The sequence below is a fragment of the Alligator sinensis genome, unplaced genomic scaffold (assembly GCF_000455745.1).
Source record: "Alligator sinensis unplaced genomic scaffold, ASM45574v1 scaffold833_1, whole genome shotgun sequence".
Lineage (NCBI taxonomy): Eukaryota > Metazoa > Chordata > Crocodylia > Alligatoridae > Alligator > Alligator sinensis.
This window is the reverse complement of record NW_005842475.1, coordinates 386,893-405,430: the sequence shown is the minus strand read 5'-3', so window position 1 is coordinate 405,430 and position 18,538 is coordinate 386,893. Positions and strand designations below refer to the sequence as shown.

The 18,538-nt window shown below is 50.6% G+C and overlaps 2 protein-coding genes across 2 annotated transcripts in view; both read left to right on the top strand.

Annotated features, from left to right (window-relative positions):
* Positions 1-7,307, top strand: part of LOC106722592 (maestro heat-like repeat-containing protein family member 2B) — a 12,067-nt gene extending 4,760 nt beyond the window's left edge. Inside the window, 12 exon segments of the mRNA XM_025212601.1 lie at positions 47-199; positions 1,370-1,524; positions 3,145-3,156; positions 3,158-3,277; positions 3,479-3,590; positions 4,125-4,202; positions 4,204-4,300; positions 4,608-4,783; positions 5,365-5,517; positions 5,946-6,080; positions 6,318-6,420; positions 7,234-7,307. Coding sequence (XP_025068386.1) covers positions 47-199; positions 1,370-1,524; positions 3,145-3,156; positions 3,158-3,277; positions 3,479-3,590; positions 4,125-4,202; positions 4,204-4,300; positions 4,608-4,783; positions 5,365-5,517; positions 5,946-6,080; positions 6,318-6,420; positions 7,234-7,307 — 1,368 coding nt within the window.
* A 3,267-nt stretch (positions 7,308-10,574) lies between these two features.
* On the top strand, positions 10,575-18,330 carry LOC106722591 (interleukin-22 receptor subunit alpha-1-like). The gene is made up of 3 exons (XM_025212604.1): positions 10,575-13,153; positions 16,636-16,817; positions 18,172-18,330. The coding sequence occupies exons 1-3, from the start codon at positions 12,891-12,893 to the stop codon at positions 18,321-18,323; spliced, it is 597 nt and encodes a 198-aa protein (XP_025068389.1). The 5' UTR covers positions 10,575-12,890; the 3' UTR covers positions 18,324-18,330.
* The last annotated feature ends 208 nt before the right edge of the window (positions 18,331-18,538 follow it).

Below are 18,538 nucleotides of genomic sequence, written 5' to 3'. Positions count from 1 at the left end.
AATTCTGGGGTTCAGTGCAATTTCCCTTCTTTCTATTTGTCTCCAGGTCACTGGCAAATTCTTGCCCTCCAACCATGCCCTTGATTTGGTGGGGACAATAATGGATGGCATGCTTTCTGCCAGTCCCACGTGCGCCACAGCAGCAGGCCACTGGTTCTGTGCAATCCTGAGGGAGAATGGAGATGCCCTTCTGGATGAGGTAAAATTGAAGCTGAGGAGGCTTTCTGCATTTGCCTTATGCTTTTCAAGCACTGCTTTCATGTGGAGTGAACAGCAATCTTAGTGCTGATCCCTGGACATGAAGCAAGTTCCATTTCCCTTACTAGCCAGAGATGAGGAAGAGCAGATCAGCTGCATCCAAGAGAGAGAGCACAGGAAGGCAAGATGGGAATTCAGTGACCTAGGTTATCGATAAGAGTTTTCAGCCCCAGAGGGTTTGGAAACATAGACTGTGGGGGCAAATACAGCAGGAGAGGGCAACAAGGAGTCTGAGGCACCTGGCTGTGACTGGGCTGGAACACCATGCTTAGGCATGCGGAACAGATGCACACTTCCCTCAGTGCCACACCATGCAGAGGGTCCACAGCAAGGCAGGAGCTAGAGATGGTTCTGTATCCTCAGGCATTTCCCAGCCTTGGTAGAGGCTATGTGAAATGGTCTTTCCATGCTGCTCCTCTCCGCAGGGTTGGGAACAGGGTGCAGGAAAGAATGTATGCTAGAGATACTGCAGCCTCCACCCCCTCCCTGTTCTGGATGGGACTGGCTATGGGCAGCTGGACCTACTGTCCCGCTAGCCCGGCCATGTGCAGAACAGGGAGGTGCAGTTAGTAATGAGGAGTGTGAATTCCAGTGTGCAGTTCCAGCAGAGCTGGTCTCACCTGGAAAAGTTCCAGTTACAATCATCTTGCTTGCGGTGCCAGGGATTCTCACAGGGGTTCTGACGTTGGTGGTGCTTGTTGGACCTCAGCTGAGCATCCACACAGCAGAAGGTCAAAATTAGCTTCTTAAAACCACCCCCAGATGTTGATATTTGTTGGGGTGTTTGTGTGAGCATGTCAGGCAGAAATGGGTCCCGGGCAGACATGCAATTAGATTGTAGGTGTGTGCACATGGGTGAGGGGAAGGGCTGAGGGTGTGTGGGCTGGTTGGTGTCTGCCCACATGTCGTGGTGTCCGCTTTCACCCCAAGTAGGGGCATAGGGACATGCTCACTTCTTAGGATCAGCCAGAGGCAGCGGTGTCTGGACACTGGTCCCTTAAAGCAAGGAATTTCTAAGATGGCAGCAAATTACCAAACTGCGGGAGGGATTGGTTTGGATTGTGCTGGCTGAATGAGAAAGGGACCCTTGTTCTTGCTCTTTTCTCTCCAGGTGCCAGACATCCTGGGCACCATCTTTATTCGGATGCCAACAGTGCAGGAGAGGTCCATGCGAGGCTTCCTGTTGGAAGGCGTTGGCATTCTTGCCGTGTTATACCTAGAGGCAGTGATCACCAGCCTCCTTGCCAAGCCTCTGCCAATGGACAGGTACTTGCCACTCCCTACTTCTTGTGCCTGGTGGCACGCACACATCCCACAGCCTGGCAAAGCCCATGGAGTTTCAAGTCAGCTGCAGATCCTTTGGGCTGACTTGGTAAGAGTCAATATCCTAGTGTGTTTGGGTAGGAAATGGTAGGCTTGTGTCTAATGGCATTGGCATATGACATCACTGCGCCCCAACCCCGTCCTAGGCCAGGAGATCCCTTGGCATTTGCTTCAGTGTCCTATTGCTTCATGACATCACAGGAGCATCTGCAGCTCATATGTAATTTGTGTTAAATTGCAGTGACACCTCTGAGCTCTGGAGGGCCTTGGGGAGGGATGATTTCTCCACCCTCCATATACTCGGTTTGCTTCTGAAGAAGATCCAATATCCAGCTGGCACAGAGGGTAGCTCACCTGAGGGCACTGCAGCCCTGGGACCTCTCGCAGTAAGTGACAGCCCAAGCCCAGCTCTGTCGGTTCCCCCTTGAGGGCTAGCTTCCTGGTTCTCAAGAGCTTGAGGTAGGATGCCAGGTCGTGGGGCAGGGGTTTAGGTTGTAGCCGTGTTGGTCTAAGGACATAGGCAGACAAGGTTCCTTGGGTGAATTCGATATCTTTTATTAGACCAACCCAAACAGATGGAGAATAGTTATTAAGCAAGCTTTCGGGTTCAAAAACCCTTCGTCAGGTAAGGAAGTTTCAGCAGTTGGTGTGTGCTCTTCCTGGATGGAATGACAAGTAAAGAAGCCAGGGGCTGGGCTGGGCTGGGGAGTTAGTTGCCAGGCAGATTATAATGTATCAAAAATCCAATGTCTGTGTTTAGTCCATGATCTCTAGTATCCAGGAGGTTGATGAAATGGAGCTCATAGGCTCGTCTCTGGGAAGTGTTGTGTAAGTTTCCCTTTAGGATCAGGACTGAGAGATTGGAGAGAGAGTGGCCCTCCTGTGAGAAATGTGCCCCCACCGGTAATTGGGCAGTTGTTGTTTGGTGTCTCCTACCGACCAGCACACGCTGGGCTCCCGGTGCTTGGGACCTGGGCATGTGACGTCTGCATGCTCCCATGCTCTACATGTGGCCTTTGTCCTTGTAGGGAGAGAGAAATGGCTGCTCAGTTCTTTCCGTAGTGCATTCGGCTTGGGAGAGCCTCCGTGCGTCCTGTCTGGCTTCCAGCATTGATTTGTGCAAGGTCTTGCCCTCCCTGTCCCTGTCAGGATTGCAAGGCGTGAGAAATCAATCTGATCTGAGTAGCCTGCCTTGCGCAGCAAGTGTCTGAGGAACGGGCCCCCGAGTGACAGGGCGTTTTGGTTCTGCTCTGGCCGCAGCATCTCGTTACAGTCTGTAAATCTGTAAATCTTGATGAGAGAGAATGGCAGCATCAGTCGGATCTGAGCTGCCTGTCTTTCACAGCAGGTGTCTGAGTAACGGGCCCCCCAAGTGACAGGGCATTTTGGTTCTGCTCTGGCTGCAGCATCTTGTTGATGGCAGCATCAGTCGGATCTGAGCTGCCTGTCTTTCACAGCAGGTGTCTGAGTAACGGGCCCCCCAAGTGACAGGGCATTTTGGTTCTGCTCTGGCTGCAGCATCTTGTTGCGGTCTGTAAATCTGTAAATCTTCTGTCTCCCCAGGCTTTCTATGGAGGGCTTGCGCTACCGCAAAGGGCCTTGGGGAGAAAGTGGCTGCAGAGCTCTGCGAAGCAGGAACCTGGCCATTACTGGAGAGCCCTCAGACACACCACGAGGGGGTGTGCCAGCTGGCCAGGTAAAAGAGGGAAGCTGGATTGCATCTGTGCTCTAGGCAGTGGGATGAGTGGTGGAGGGGAACTTTCTGTGCTGAACATGCAGGGTTGCGTGGGGCTGGAGACCTGGAGCTTGTGCTCCAAGCGATGAGAGCTGCCGCCTCAGAGCAAATGAGTATTGGCAGTGCTCAGCCGGTCCCAGAGCTAGTGGTTTTCTCTTGCAGAACTCTGCTGCTGTTGGAAATAATAACACCCCAATTTATAGGGGAGGTCCTACAGTGGACCAGTTCCACAACAGAAAATCTGCGTGTAACTGGTACAGCCTTCATCAGCCAGGTAAGGCCCCATAGAGAATGAGCAGTTTGATGGAAAGGCAAGCTGTTCCCGGGGAGTCCCCTGGTCCCCTTCCTAGGAGGGAGGATCACTGGAGGCAGATGAGAGGTTTCTCTTCTGTCCTGGCCCCTGCATCGCCACTTCTGCCGTATGAGAAGGAGAGGCAGACAAGGCTTGCCTTACTGACCTGCCTCTACAGAGCCCTCGTCCTAGCCAGCAGCTCTGAGTTTGGTCCTAACTCCTGCATCTTCTATACCCACCCAGCATCCCAGGTAGACACTGCTCTAAAGAAAGCAATGTCCCCATCTACTTGCATCGGCATCATCTCTCCCGCTTAGACTAAGCCCCTGCTTTCATGAGTTGCCTGGCTCTAAGGAGACAAACATCCCTATGTCCAACAGGAGTGCGCCATGTGCTGAGGCTCTTCCTCGCGGTGGTCTGTGGGATTGTGCTCTGGCATGAGTTACTTTTCTGCTGGAGGGCTGGGCTGTTGGGAATGACTGTGCTGGATCTCACAGACACATTGATTTCTTTTAGCTTGTGTGTGACCCGGTCATTGAAGACCAGAAGCTCCTTAAGGCAGCCCTTTATATACTGCATCAGCAAGCCAGGGATTTTACTTCACCAGCGAGCCAGGGACACAAATAACCTTGTTCAACAAATGGCAGCCAGAGGACTAGGCAACATCGTGTACAGTGCCCCTGAGCAGGTGAGGTTGAAATTCCCCTGCACTCTCTAGAACGCAGCTCGGCTGTAGAGACCAAACAATGAGGCAGGGCTGAAGGGACTGGAAGTGTATGCAGTTTTGCTGTCTCACCCCCTCTGGTGTCTCTGGAGACATTTGGGTGTGACAAGTGTAATTTTGGTGCAGAAGCGGGTGCCTTGTGTCTCACAGGCATATGGGAATGGAGCCATGGGGTCATGGTCAGATGAAGTCCCGAGCGCTCTGTGAATGGGAAAGCCCAGAGGTGAGGAGCGTAAGCACTGATCGGTGTGTCATGTCTTGTGTTTTTACAGCTGAAAAACACCAGAAGGCCGTCCTGGAGACCCTGTTCCAGGCATCATTCGTGCCTTCCAGGGCTGAGATCATGGAGGAGGACATGTGGGCACTCACCTGCGTCTTCAAACATCTAGTGATGGATGCGGGGTCCCTGGTTGAGGATGCAGTTGTGCATGTCAGGTCCTTCTTTAACCATGTGAGTGAGCAGCATTCCCCACCCCCATTCCAGCGCTCTTCATTTGGGGCCGTTTCAGAGGTGGGAGAAGCACTTGCTGCCCCTTGTTCCAGCCCAAACTGGAAGATGTTCAGTTCTGTGGAAGAGATGAGTTTTCAGGAGGAAAAGCAAGTGAAGAGAACGGGATGACAGATGGGCCCTTGTAGACAAGGAGGGACGCTCAGGAGACCGGGCGAGGCTGCGGCTGGGGTCATGGGGCTCTGTAGGGCTCTGGGGCTCTTCTCTGCCGTGTTGATTCTCCTGAGTCGGAAGCAGAGCTGGGCAGAGACAAGCGACCACAGGGGCTGGGGGATCTGGTTTTGCTGGGATTTAGGATCGGAGCCCCTAGTGCCCGCACGTTCAGGGAACGAGGCTCGCTGCTGCTCCCCGAGTTCTGCTGAGTGCCCTGTCTCCCAGGCAGCCCACCAGGAGCAGGACCTGCCAGAGCCCATGTCCTGGCACATCACCTGGCAGGCTGGAAGCCAAAGGCTCCTGTCAGGAGCTGTGCCAGGCCCATGAGAGAGAGGCTTGGTTGTGAGCACACTTGGGTTTCTCGGTCACAGGACAACAATGGTCTTCGCGCCATGGCTTTCTCCCTCTTCGGTGCCCTGGCAGGCTGCATGAGGAAAAGGCAAGCCTTTTATAAAAGCCAGGTGAGGCAGAGCCGGGGAACACTCCTGCTTCATCTGGAGGACCCCAATCCGCAGGTGGCCATGGTAAGAACTGGTGACAGTGATTTCCTCAGCCCCGCCAGGTCTCCTCAGTCCAGCCCCAGGGGCACTCTGCCCTTCCTGCGTCCAGTGGTGACCATCCCCTGCTGAGGTGGCTTCATGCAGGCATCTCCTTGAGCTCGGGGCTGCCTCCCAGGTCCAGGGCAGGTTGCACACCTGACCCCCTGTGCATGCAGGAAATCTCCCTGCATGGCTTTACTGCGGGGGAGACGGGTGTTGCCTGCAGGTGCCATGTGAAAGACAGGAGAAGTCCTCCCTTTGCTCACAGCCACTCCTTTATGCCTAGTGCCAGTCACCTCCTGGCCAGGCCATCCTGTTCCTGGCCTGGGCGCAGTCCTGGGTCAAGAGGCAATCCTTGGCCTCAGCTCAGCAGTCAGCAGGGAGTACAGACCTGATGTGACCGTGTTTTTCAGGAGTGCAGAACAACGCTGGGCCTGTGCTGCCCTTACCTGGGCTTAAGGAGGGTCCAGGCCGCCCTGGCCTTCCATATCCAGGGGTCAGAGCAGGGGAAGCAGGAACAGCTGCTGCGGGAAGTCTGCAGGCATTTGGTGAGTGAGTTTGTGTGTGGCAGGAGGTGACAGGTCAGGGCTCATAGGATGCGGGGAGGGAACCGGGGCACAGTGGAAATAACTGCAGGGGTTGGGTCTAGGACCAGGAGGCATGGGACAAGCCAAGATTGCTCCTTTTAGTCCCTTGGTGCTCCCATTTCCTCCTGACCAGTACCAGCGTGTGGTGTGAGAGCACTTCTCACCAGAGGGAGCTCACGTGTCCTTGGTTCTCTCCAGGCCAGAGAAAAACCTGCTTTTTTGGAGGGTCTCTGCCAGGCAGCCCAGGGACACTACTCAAGCCCATGGCCAGAAATTCAGATGGTGGCCATCACATTTACAGGTGAGAGAGGATGCCTGGTCCCTTTTCATTCTCCCTTTCACCCCCAAGAGGAATGGTAAAGCTGTTGGTGAGCAGGATCAGGCTGTTAATCAGCCTGTGCCTCAGGTTCCCCTGAAAGGATTTGGAAAGGATGATGCTCCCAGTGTTGCAAGGCTGGTGTTGAGAGGGATTCAACCGGACAGTAAGGCTGGGGGTTGTGGCAGACAAGACCTGTGCTGTGATTCAGTAGTTCTGAGCGATGGAGACGTGTCTGGGACATGGTCACCCAGCACAGCTCACAATTGCTTAGCACCACTTGATGGCGAAGGCAGATGGGAAGGGGCACAGGCGTCTTGGGCCACTGAGTGCAGGGACCTGGTCTTGGGAGCAGTCCTGTCAGAGAGATTCCTGCACGACCTTATTGAGCCCATCTTGAAGCTTGTTGGGCTTCTCTTCCTCCTGGGAAGGAGGCTGTATCCGCCTGCATGTCCAACCCAGCTTGTCAGGGAAGGCTGGGTCCTTGCTCGGCCTGGCCCTGCGCTCAGGGTGCAGAGAGGCTCCTGGTGCCCTTTACACCCCTAGTCCAGCCCAGGGAACAAGGCAGGTTTCTGTGGATTACCAGAGATGTTGGGAGGAGCTCGTGTGTAGACTGCCCTTTTCTTCCTGGCTCCCAGCCCTTTACTCAGATAATGAGACCCAACAGTGAACGTGTTGGGCACAACCCACCTGTGATGGCAAACACAGCACAGGGGAGCCAAAGACCGGCCTCTGGGCTGAGTTTTCCTTGTGTCCTGACCACGGGATGCTGATCTGTTCTCCCTGTTGTGTGTTTAAGCATCCTTATGGAATATGCTGCCCCAAGAAGTGCCGGACAGATAAAGGTTGCACACCTGCTGAGCTGTAAGTAAGAAATCCAGCCCCTGCACTTCTCTCCTGGAGCCCAGAAGGAGCTGAGAAGCTGCAGGAACCGACCCCTCCCTGTGCTTTGGAGCCCAGTGCATCTGCTCTGCCCTGAGGATAACCTAAGAGAGCCTTGCTCCGAGCAGGCAGCTCCCATTCCCCTGGAGCAGCAGGGTGCAGCACGGAGGAGCTGAATCTGTGCATCTCCTGACTGTCCTGCCCAGGCCCCATCCTCAGTTGGCTTCCTAGGGTCCCTCAGGTTGGGGAAAGTTGTAGCCAGTGCCCCTGGATGCCACTGCCAATCCTCCCCTGGGCAGCCTGTCTGTCAAGTCCCTTCATCAGGTGCAGACCAACATGAACCAGGCCTGTTCCACACCAGGTCTGAGTGCCCAGTCATGTCCCCTTGGCAATGGCAACTCTTGAGAAGCTTTCTGGTGGGAAAGGCAGGAGAATCTTGTCAGTGGAAGCTGTTGAGAATCTCAGCCTTCCTCCATGAGCAGGAAAAAGCAGTATCGGCATTTCCCCTCAGCTGGGAATGCAGGAAGCTCCCAATGGAGCAGCCACAGCCATGTCTGTGTGGGAGAGTTTCTGTAGCTTGGGACCCAGAGAGACCACAAGTCTGGGGCTGTTCAAGATGCTGGTGATGAGATGGTAGGAGCAACACTGCATCCATTGTGCACTGCCCACCCGCACATCATGCCAGAGCCCCATTCCCCAGGGTTGGGCTTGCTCTGGCGCTGCCAGCATGTGTGACCAGCGTTCCCCGGAGGTGGAAGTGTCTATTCACTAATGTCTCCCTCTCTCCTTCCAGCTCTGCAAACTCTGGGACAGGACACCTCCCAGGAGGTCCAAGATGTGGCCACTCGGGTTGCAGAAGCCATTTTTAAAAGGCCTTGGGGCAGCACGTTGGAAGAGGAGGAAAACCATGGGCATAACCACAAGGAGGGGCTCTGTCAGGCAGACAGGCTAGGAACAGATGTTCGGGGAGGTTAGGGGGAGGATAGATAAGATCAAAAATGGCCACCTGATCTAACTGAACTTCTGTACAGTTCCCAGCACAGCCCTGGGGTTTGCAAAACCCAGCCACTGGCCTCAGCCCTGGGGCTGCTCGTTTCTTAGCCCCCACCCCCCTGACACCAGGTTAGTTTTAGCCCTCTAACCCTTGTCCCCTATGCCACTGCTCGTGGACCATCCAGCCACCCTAGACTACCAAACCGTAGACAGCGGCAGTGGGGCAGAGAGCCCAGCCTGCAGTAGCATCCTGCCTCTGCCCTGCAGACAAATCTGGGGTGCATGTGCCCCCCGGGCCTCTCCCAAGGTTTGCACAGTGGCGGGAGCCCCCCTGCACCCCTGGATGAGCCTCCTGGGCTCTGAGCATCCCAGAGATCTAGTCATCACTGGTGAGGCTTCACCTACAGTCCTACATCCAGTTTTGGGTGCTGCATTTCAAGAAAGATGTGGATAAATTAGAAAGAGTTCAGCAAAGAGCAACTAAAATGATTAGAAGTCTGACACATATAACTTACTAGGGAAGGCTGAAAGAACTAGGATTGTTTAGTCTGGAGAAGAGAAGACTGAGGTGGGATTTGATAATGGTCTTTTAATACCTGAAGGATGGTTATAAAGATGATGGATTTAGAGTATTCTCAGTAGCTGCAGGAGAAAAGACTAGGAGCAATCATCCCGCAGCATCCTTATAGGCTCGGCAGTGCTATGTTGGCTAACACTATGCAAGAAAGAGACTTGGGGGTCATTTAGTGAGGCCGCAGCTGGAGTACTGTGTCCAGTTTTGGGCTCCACAATTCAAAAAGGATGTGGAGAAGCTTGAGAGAGTCCAGAGAAGAGCCACGCGCATGATCAGAGGTCAGGGAAGCAGACCCTACGATGACAGGCTGAGAGCCCTGGGGCTCTTTAGCCTGGAAAAGCGCAGGCTCAAGGGTGATCTGATGGTCACCTATAAGTTTATCAGGGGTGACCACCAGTATCTGGGGGAACGTTTGTTCACCAGAGCGCCCCAAGGGATGACGACTAGGTCGAATGGTCATAAACTACTACAAGACCATTTCAGGCTGGACATAAGGAAGAATTTCTTTATTGTCCGAGCCCCCAAGGTCTGGAACAGCCTGCCACCGGAGGTGGTTCAAGCGCCTACATTGAACACCTTCAAGAGCAAACTGGATGCTCATGTTGCTGGGATCCTATGAACCCGGCTGACTTCCTGCCCTTTGGGCAGGGGGCTGGACTCAATGATCTTCCGAGGTCCCTTCCAGCTCTAATGTCTATGAAATCCCCTTAAAATTCACGTGCAGTGACAGGGGAGCTCCCACACACACGCAATGTCTCTGAACTTTCCCAGGGTTAGTGTCTTTCAGGTTAGATAGAGACTACGCAGCAATGACAACTCTGGTGATTTCGTTGCAAGTCTTGTGATATTTGGTGATTTTTCTTAAAGCCCTAGTTCCCAATAGCCTATGATTAGGTGAATATCTAAGCTTTCATTTGAAAGCACAGGGCCAAATGGAGGTGGCATAGTGCCTGATCCAGCCTGCGCTCCTCATTAGGCCACAACACCAAAAAGCTAAGCACGACTGATGAGGAAGGCAGGGCAGGGAAGCACCTTGGAGACTAACCATTAATAGAAGCCAAGACACACAGTTGTAGTTCAGTTTCCAACCAGGAGGGGGAAGGGCTCAGCATGCACATTGACTAGAACAGCAGCAGAGCTTGCAAGCTGGAAGCGTGGGTGACTTCTGCTTTAAAGAAACACCCCAAGATGCTTCTTGAATAACAAGAAGCATTGTTTGCAGTGGTTATACAATTCTACACGTGCGCGCACACAGGTTTTACCTTCTAAAATATAAGAGAGCAGAGTCACCAGACCAGAAAAACAAGGCTCAAAAGTGGGAAAGGCCGGCAAGGGTTTGCAGGATGTTCCTTATCAGGGAGCAGGCTGCTGGCTCTAGTTCAGAAACCTGAGGATCTACTAGCCCACCAGCTCCTGCACCTTTGCACACTGAGGTGTGTGTACACAGGAGGCGAAAGGCATTTGGGAGCTTGATTGCTTCCTTTCACCCACATACGTGCATGCGTGCACACACACATACTTGCACCGCCCCCCCGAGATGCGTATGTGTGTGCGCGCGCGCGCACACACACACACACACACACACTGAGGTGCACAAATGCACGCTTGGCATGGCGAGCTGAAATGCGAATGCAGGCAGGCTGATAGCTCTGCAGCCTGGTATGGGGCAACCAGCGCAGACCAGAGTTGAAGCAGCAAGAAGTTTGCGTCCTTCAGAAGTGCTTCACCTGGGCTGGGGAACCAGTGCCCGAGCTCGCGTTCCAGCTTGCAGAGTTACTCATGACGAAGGCTCTGATCTTTTGGACCATATGTTCCCAGTTGCATAAGTTCTGGCTTTTGCTTCCTTTCAACCAGCAGCTTTGCTGACCTTTATTGTTCTGCTGTAGCAGGATTAGCCGAGCAAGGCTGGGTCCCACAGAACAGGTGGCAGGCACTTGACTTGCTTGGAATGAGACCCAGATAGTTAGCTCCTCTCCAGACTGGTTTTTGAGCTCTCTGCAGACAGGGTTATTTGCTAGCTGGTTATTTCCATGGGGTCCCTGGAGTGCCCTGTGCTGTACAGATTCATAAAGAGATGCCTTGATCCCTGCCTCTGCCTTCTGGAGCTCCCATGGGCTTGATCCCAAGCCTGTCAAAGTCAATGAAAGACCACGACTGGCTTCATTAGGCTTTAGATCTGAGCCCAGGAAAGCAGGGAACTGCAGGAAAAGGGGCAAGAGAAAACACTTGGGGCGGGAGGGGCTTTCAGACTGGGGAACATTTGGGACTGCACTGTGCTCACATGGGCTCCTCCAATACCCACGTTACCACGGCTTTGTGATACAGCAGTGCCCTAGCCAGGATCGCTGTGCTAGACCCTGCATGGATCGCTGTGCTAGACCCTGCTGACATGCTTGGTATGGGGCGGAATGGCAGTTCCAGTCAGGGCAGAATTTGCTTGGTCCACTTCCAGGGATATGACAGCAATGTGCTCAACTGAAATAACCTGGCGATCAGGACTGAGAGCTGAATCCAGACCTTGTGCCTGGATTCCCTTCACACATGCAGTGGTCTTGACAATGGCAGGACCCTACTGACACAGAGGTAGCTGGGGGTTAGGCATGAGATAGGAGGCAGGAACTGTTGTGTGTTAGTCCTGGCTCTGCCACAAACTCTGTGATGTTAAGCCAGTCAAAAACCTCCTCTGTGCCTCAGTTTCCTTGTCTGTAGAATGGGTTTACTGCTAATTGGCCACCATACAGGGGTTTATGTAGGCCAAATGGTTCAAAATCACTCGCCAATTCTGAAGGCCTGACAATTTAAAGGCCTATTTTTTTCACACATGCAGAAAGTCCCCAGTGTAGCTGAACTTGAGTGGGGAGGGGGTTGGGGAAAAGCTCTGGGTGATCAACCTGTCTGAAAACTATGGGCACATTGAATGTCCAGAACCGAGACACCTGGGATTACTGGCTGGTTTTGAAAATGTTGTCTTGCTAAGACTGGCTTTCAGCTCTATTCCAACTCTAAAAACATCCTGCCCCCCGCCCATATTTAGGAATGGTCCAGCGTATATTTTGGCTACTTCTGTATAGATGGAAGGGAAAAGAAATTAAAATGGTATTGGGAATACAAAAGAAAAAACAGCGATCTGCTCTAGATTTAAAGAAAACCCTCTCCATCCCAAATGCTCTCATTTCTTTTAGGAGGTGCCTATAACAGACCAATTTTAAAAAAATACAAGACTTGTTTTAAAAAACAAGTAGGGATTTTGGGGAGCCCAGCTTGAGAGGTTTTAAAGAAGCTGATTTTCACCATGTGCTCAGTAAGTGCCCTCTGAAAATTAGGCCTCTCTAAAATGGCTCAAGTTTGGGGACCCAAAATCAATTACTTTTCAAAATACAAGCCACTGCATCTAGAGGACCAGTGGAGGCATCCTGTGTAAGTAATGCATCTCTGAGGAAGACAGACAGACACCAGGGCCAAGATCGGCAACACTGACTGCAGTCCAGAATCTCAGGCAAACAAATAAGCCGAGGGAAAACTTTGCATTGTGTGTTTGCATGAGGGTAACCACAAGACAGGAGCCAAAAGGCATGGAAACATTTGTCTCTGAGCACTGTTCAAAGCCTAGAAGCTCATGCCTACATTGTTCTCGGTTGATGCGGGGAGGCAGGGCCGAGTTTTCTGAGCACATTCACAAGGAAGAACTGACTTCCGTGGCTGCGAAGCCGAGGCTGGAGAAATCTCTGAGCCTGGGGAAGTCACCAGAATACACATGGGCAGGGAATTATCTGTCTTCATGCAGACACTCCCAGGCCAGAGTCCATTTTCAGGCTGTTCAGTGATTCCTCTGAGTGACACTCTCTATATAATCACCCTGTATTCAGCATTATAGACATGCTTCTCTCAGCAACAGAAGTTGATTGGCCTCAGCCCCTGGCCCAATGCTAATCCAGAGCCAAACCCCTGATTCTCAGCTCATCTCCAGTTAGCTGCCTGTAAGTAAGAAAATCTCTAGTCCTTGCTCATGAACCCACTGATACATACTGCCTCCATGCCCAGGACAGCCTTTGACACCTGTGTGGAAGCTGGAAACCCCTGGGTTGTGGCATGGAGCCTGCATTTTAGTAATAGCTCCTTTGTTCCCCCAAGCTGTCTGACTGCAGAGAGATCGCCACTTCTGCTTCTCAAAAATGCAGAGTTTTTTTCTACAAACTTCGAGAACATCCTGAAGGGGGGAACTGAAGATGAGATACCACCAGGCACAGTGTACAATGTCCACTATAAACAGTATGTAGGGTTTGTGTCGTCTTTGGTGACTTGTTTGAATAGGTTGTGAGACCAATGCTTCCTGAGAAAAAAGAGCCAACCTAGAAAAGCAGGCTTGGCTGCTAATTGCTGTTGCTTTACTGCCACCAACATGGCTGTTTGGAACAGGACCCAAGCAAAAGAACAGGGTCTTGGAGTTCATCTCAGCTGGAAGGTGACCTTACGTTAAGAAGAGTCACTAAGCTGCTCTGGAGACCAAAGTATCGCCCCACTGACATGGGGTTTCAGTCCCAGTCCCTGTTCTGCCACTCACCTGTGCCCCTTCTCTCTGTATCTCAGTTACCTTATTAGTAAAATGCAAATAATACTAGTGACCTTCCTTTAATGAGTGATTTGAGGCACAGAGATGAGGAATGGACTGTAACAAGTAAAACATTATTTCAGGATGGGAGATAGTTGGAAAACCTGGGCAAAGGCATGATTTCAGCAATATCCAGAACTTTGGCTTTATGAAACTCTAGTCCTTTTTCAGCCAATCCTAATGGGCACATATTGTCTGCCCAGAAGGGTTTAACGATGCACTCAGGACGGATGTTTGAGAGTCAGATTTGAAACAGGGCAAATAGTTCTACACCAGCTGCACACACAGGGACTTTGCATTATTGTCAGAGTTTTCCTGCATGCCTGCTTTCTGCTCCCAGAGGAGAGCTCATGTTTCTGCCCCCCTGGAACTGGATATGCCATGCCTTCTCCAGCCCAGCAAGGGAGACTCCCTTGGCCTAACAGAGCTAGCAAAGAACTCCAGGGGAAGTGGTTCTTTGACAAGAAGACTCTTTCAAGGGGCATCTGTTGCTTCCCATAAGCCTGAGAGTCCCAAAGATTCACAGGACCCGAGTATGGAGTCTTTCCTTTGCTTGAAATGCATTTTCTCAAGTTAGCTGCATGGGGGCTTTCCTTGGTGCTGCTGAACATTTTGAGCTGCAGAATCAGGCCCAAGATGGATCCTGCCATTGGCTGAGAGACTCTGTTCATTGCTTTATGTCCTGGTTATACGGATTTGATCAGAAGCCCAGTACGAATCTTCTCCAGTGGCTTCTGTGCATTTGCACAAATGGCAACAGCAAATTTCAACATGACAATTTGGGACAAAATTAGAAACAGGGCACAGGAGTCCTGACTTCTTAGGAAATCTTAGGATCTTAGCCTGGTGGGATTATGGAGAGACCCCAGGAGGGTGTTGGTTCCTGCTATATAGCCGTCTTTTCCTGTAAGCGCTCCAAAACAATCTCCCGCCTGCCCATGTTCTGGGATGAGAACCACACAGTGCTCCTTTGCTAATGTCATTGCCTCATATGCAGAAAAAACAGCAACCCCTGGGCTCTGAGAGCTACAGCTGCTTTACCTGGGTTACATTTTAGGTCTGCCATCCCAAAAGCAGAGGCAGACAGAGCTATGAGGGACCTAAAAGCTAGGGACAGACATTCAAAAAGCCTGTATCTGAATTGATTCAATCTTTGCAGGTTAACCTAACCTGACTAGGCTGAATCAGTATGTAACTACAGACATCCCCTCCAGACTGAGAAAGTGCAGGCCCATGCCTGTAGTGGCTCAGGCTAGAAGCCAGAGAGTGCTTGAGCAGCCCTCCCTTCACTTCCACAGGTCTGAGCTGAGGGGGTGTGTGGCCAGGCCAAGGCAGGATGCTCTGATTAGGGAGGGCTCCCCCCCACACACACCTCACTTTGGACCAGCCCAGCAGGAAATTGATAACGTAGTGTTTATCACTCCTAACTCGGTGTTTATCAGCCCATTAAGAAAACAACAGAGGAACATTACCAGCCACCTGTTTGGTTCTGCCTTTGTCCCGTCTGCCGCAACATGGACTGTAGCTAGCATGTGGTCTGCTAGCTAATGCTGAGGGGTGTCTGTGTAAGGCAGAGGGGATGGGAGATCCCTGCTTAGTAGGGAGTAGTGGGGGGAGGGGGGAAGCAGGGGGAAGCTGCAGACAGGGAGAAGTGGAGAGGGGCCAGCCTTGCTGTGGAGCAGAGAGCCCTGCCCAGCCCAGAGAGCGTGCCAGGATGCTGGGGGAGTCTGGTTTAACTTAAACCAGCCAAGGGTCTGGGACAGACACTGTATAAACCGGGTTAACCCAAATCAGTTGTCTGATACTACATTCAACCAGGTTTATCTCAAACTGGTTTCAGCCATTTTCAAACTGGTTTATGTTCACTGAACATCTGTTCTGTTCCAGGTTTAAACCAGTTTCTGATCACTTGCACTGGTTTATGTGTAATGTGTGTCCCTAGCCTTAATGCAGACTGGGGCCAGTCCATGGGCTCTGTTGAGAAGCTTCTCAACCTGGCAATCTACAGGAGACGCTCCTTGCTCTGGGATCAGCTTTTGCTGACACTTCCGCTAGGGGGATGCAAAGTAGTTTGTAGAGTGGGACTGCCAGCTGGGATCAGGACTGCCCAGCTCCCATCAGCTCACCCACCTTTTGCATGGATTACCAGAACCTAGCAAACCTGCTGCTTATGCTTGTGAGCATATATTTGGGTCCCAGATGCATCGTGGGCAGGTTGCAAACATCTAGGGAGACGTGTACACTGCTTACAGTCCTTGTATGGCAAAGGGAACAATGAGGGTTTTCTGTTTTCTTTTGTTTCAGAAACACAGTTCAAAAAAAGAAATTTATTTGCAGATCAGTCTGAAACATTTTTTTCTGGCTTGTCTCACTGAAGTGAAAACCAAGAAAATATTGTTTTGGTGCAGATAAAAGAATCTCTTTTTCAGGCATTTTTAGCTTTCTTTTTAAAAATTAAATTTAGCTAAAATGAATCTGGAAATATTGTAAATGAAATACCAAATTGTTTCATTTAAAAAATGTGGAAGCAACCTGTTTCTAAAAAGCACTTCACTTGCTGCAAACATTTATTTTCCTTTTTTTTTTGACTCTTGGCCCAAGTCGGCACCAATAGCAAAGAGTTTCAGTGTAATGCAACTGCAGTTTTTGGTAAATGAAGTATTCACTTCGAAAAACACTGCCTAGTTCAATAACTTTGCCTCAACGAAGTATGTGAGCTACCTGTATTTACTGTTGCCTTTGTGTTATTGGCGATTTGTAAAAGCAAAAGGCTCCACTGTAGGTAGAAGATATAAGCAAAGTTACTGGCTCTCATCAGAATCTGAAAAAAAGGACTTTTAAAAGACCCAGGAATTCTGTCCCAAATGTGCATACTGATTCATTCATAGATGGTTAAAAACCACTTTCAGTCTGGAATCTATGTCATCTGGGTCCTGGATTGGCTACTGACTTTGGGACTTTGGGAGTCATTTTTTTCCTGTGCCTCAGTTTCTCCATCTGTATAACAGCAGAGCTGGAAATGACACTTCACAGGCAGAGTATGCTCATGCTTATAAAACTCAGTTCTTAAATATTTAGGAACTATATATGGTGGATTGAAAGTATATGGCGGATTGAAAGCATGCACTGTGTCTTCTCTAAGGTACGTGGAGAAAAAATGGCTTACCAAAACCGAGTGCCAGAACATCTCTCAGCCCTTTTGTAACCTCACACGTGAGACAGAAGACTTCACTGAGTACTACTACGGCAGAGTGTGGGCCGTGGCGCTGAATGGCTACTCCTCGGACTGGGTCTGCTCCCAGAGATTTAAACCCGAACAGCATAGTAAGTGGCTCTGTGGATCCATTGACGCTTACAGGCTCTGTCCTGCTGCCATTTGCACTGACATCCGTGTTGCAAGCCCAGACACAGCTACAGGAACAAGGTTGTCAGCTTTTCAACCCTGAAGGGGACTCTGCTGCTGGAGATGGGGGGAAGGAGGGCACTGGGAGTATGAGAAGGTGCTGGGGCCTGCTCTGAAATTTCTGGCCAGAGTGATGCTGGAGAAAGGACATTTGTGGCCTGCTCTGAAGGAATAGAGCAGTGGTTCCCAAACTAGAGATCACATGCCCAAATGAGTCCTGAAATGCTATTGGAAAAATCAGGCTATACCACGTGGCATGGTTGTAAACCTAGGATTGGGGTCACATACCCGGAAAGTTTGGGAACAGTTGGGACAGGGCAACTATGAGGGACAACAAAGAAGACCTTGATGGGGAGCCAGCAGCAACCAGTGATCTGCCCCTGGAGGCTGTGAGATTACAGAGCTCTTGGTGGTTAGGATTAGCAGCCAGACTTATGCTACACACTTCACGTGCCAAACCCCAGAGTGCATCTCTGTCACCGATGTGCAGTTTAACCTTGGGCAAGTGCCACAGTGTCTCCATGCCTCAGCTCTCCTTTTCATAAAATTGGGAGAATAATGACTGGTTCATGGAGGCGTTTGAACACAATGGTTGTGAAGAAGACTGAGAGCCTTACACAAACATATTATAAAAGAGCCACACACTTCACGTGCCAAACCCCAGAGTGCATCTCTGTCACCGATGTGCAGTTTAACCTTGGGCAAGTGCCACAGTGTCTCCATGCCTCAGCTCTCCTTTTCATAAAATTGGGAGAATAATGACTGGTTCATGGAGGCGTTTGAACACAATGGTTGTGAAGAAGACTGAGAGCCTTACACAAACATATTATAAAAGAGCCCATGATAGCCTTAATTATTAAAATATTCCTTTCGCTGAAGCACAACACAGATGAATTTACACTGTATCTCAAGGTCATTCACTTGACTTTTTAAGGCTTGTGGTATCAAAGAGCTAATGGAGGCTGCTTTCAAATTATATGGTCATGGGCTGAATTCAACCTGACTGTAACTGCTGGGTGTAACAGCTGCACTTCATTAACCAGAAACATAAAATGCAGTCAAGCTCCTTTGTGGGACAGAGCCACAGGCAAGGCTGGTTTAGGAGTTAGCTACACAGGCCAAAGTGTGAAAGCCACACAGGCATCTCAAGTCCATCTGGGATATCTAGATGGTGCAACATGTTAGCCAAAAATAGTGATACTCACCAAATAGATGTGTCAGTAACTCATCACCTTCAGTCTCATTAAATTATTTTTCCTGCTTTATTATTTCCAGGTAATATTGGGGCACCAGAAATGAAGTATATTCCTAATGTTCGATCCATAAAGTTTCTCATTCAGCCTCCCTACACATTACTGAAAGATGAAGATGACCACCAGCTAATTGCTGAGGACATCTATAGTCTTGTAAATTCAAACAAGCACTGAACCTCGCTAACCTCATCACCAGAAACCAGCTTCCTACAGCCCAAAATACACTGAATGGATCCAGGTCATGCCATGATGAAGAGAAGTTGAATACCTGCATTTACTCTAGCTAGTGACGTGTAACTTAGAATATGGTTCTTCAACCTATGTATGAGTGTAGACTCAATGTATTGGTAATGTGAGACTGGTCATATGTCCCTAGCTGCGGAGACTTG

Coding starts and splice junctions, on each gene's coding strand:
- LOC106722591 (XM_025212604.1), top strand. CDS start 12,891: ATGAACCCACTGATACATACTGCCTCCATGCCCAGGACAGCCTTTGAC. Junction 13,154..16,635: donor TACAATGTCCACTATAAACA/GTATGTAGGGTT, acceptor GTCTTCTCTAAG/GTACGTGGAGAAAAAATGGC. Junction 16,818..18,171: donor ATTTAAACCCGAACAGCATA/GTAAGTGGCTCT, acceptor TATTATTTCCAG/GTAATATTGGGGCACCAGAA.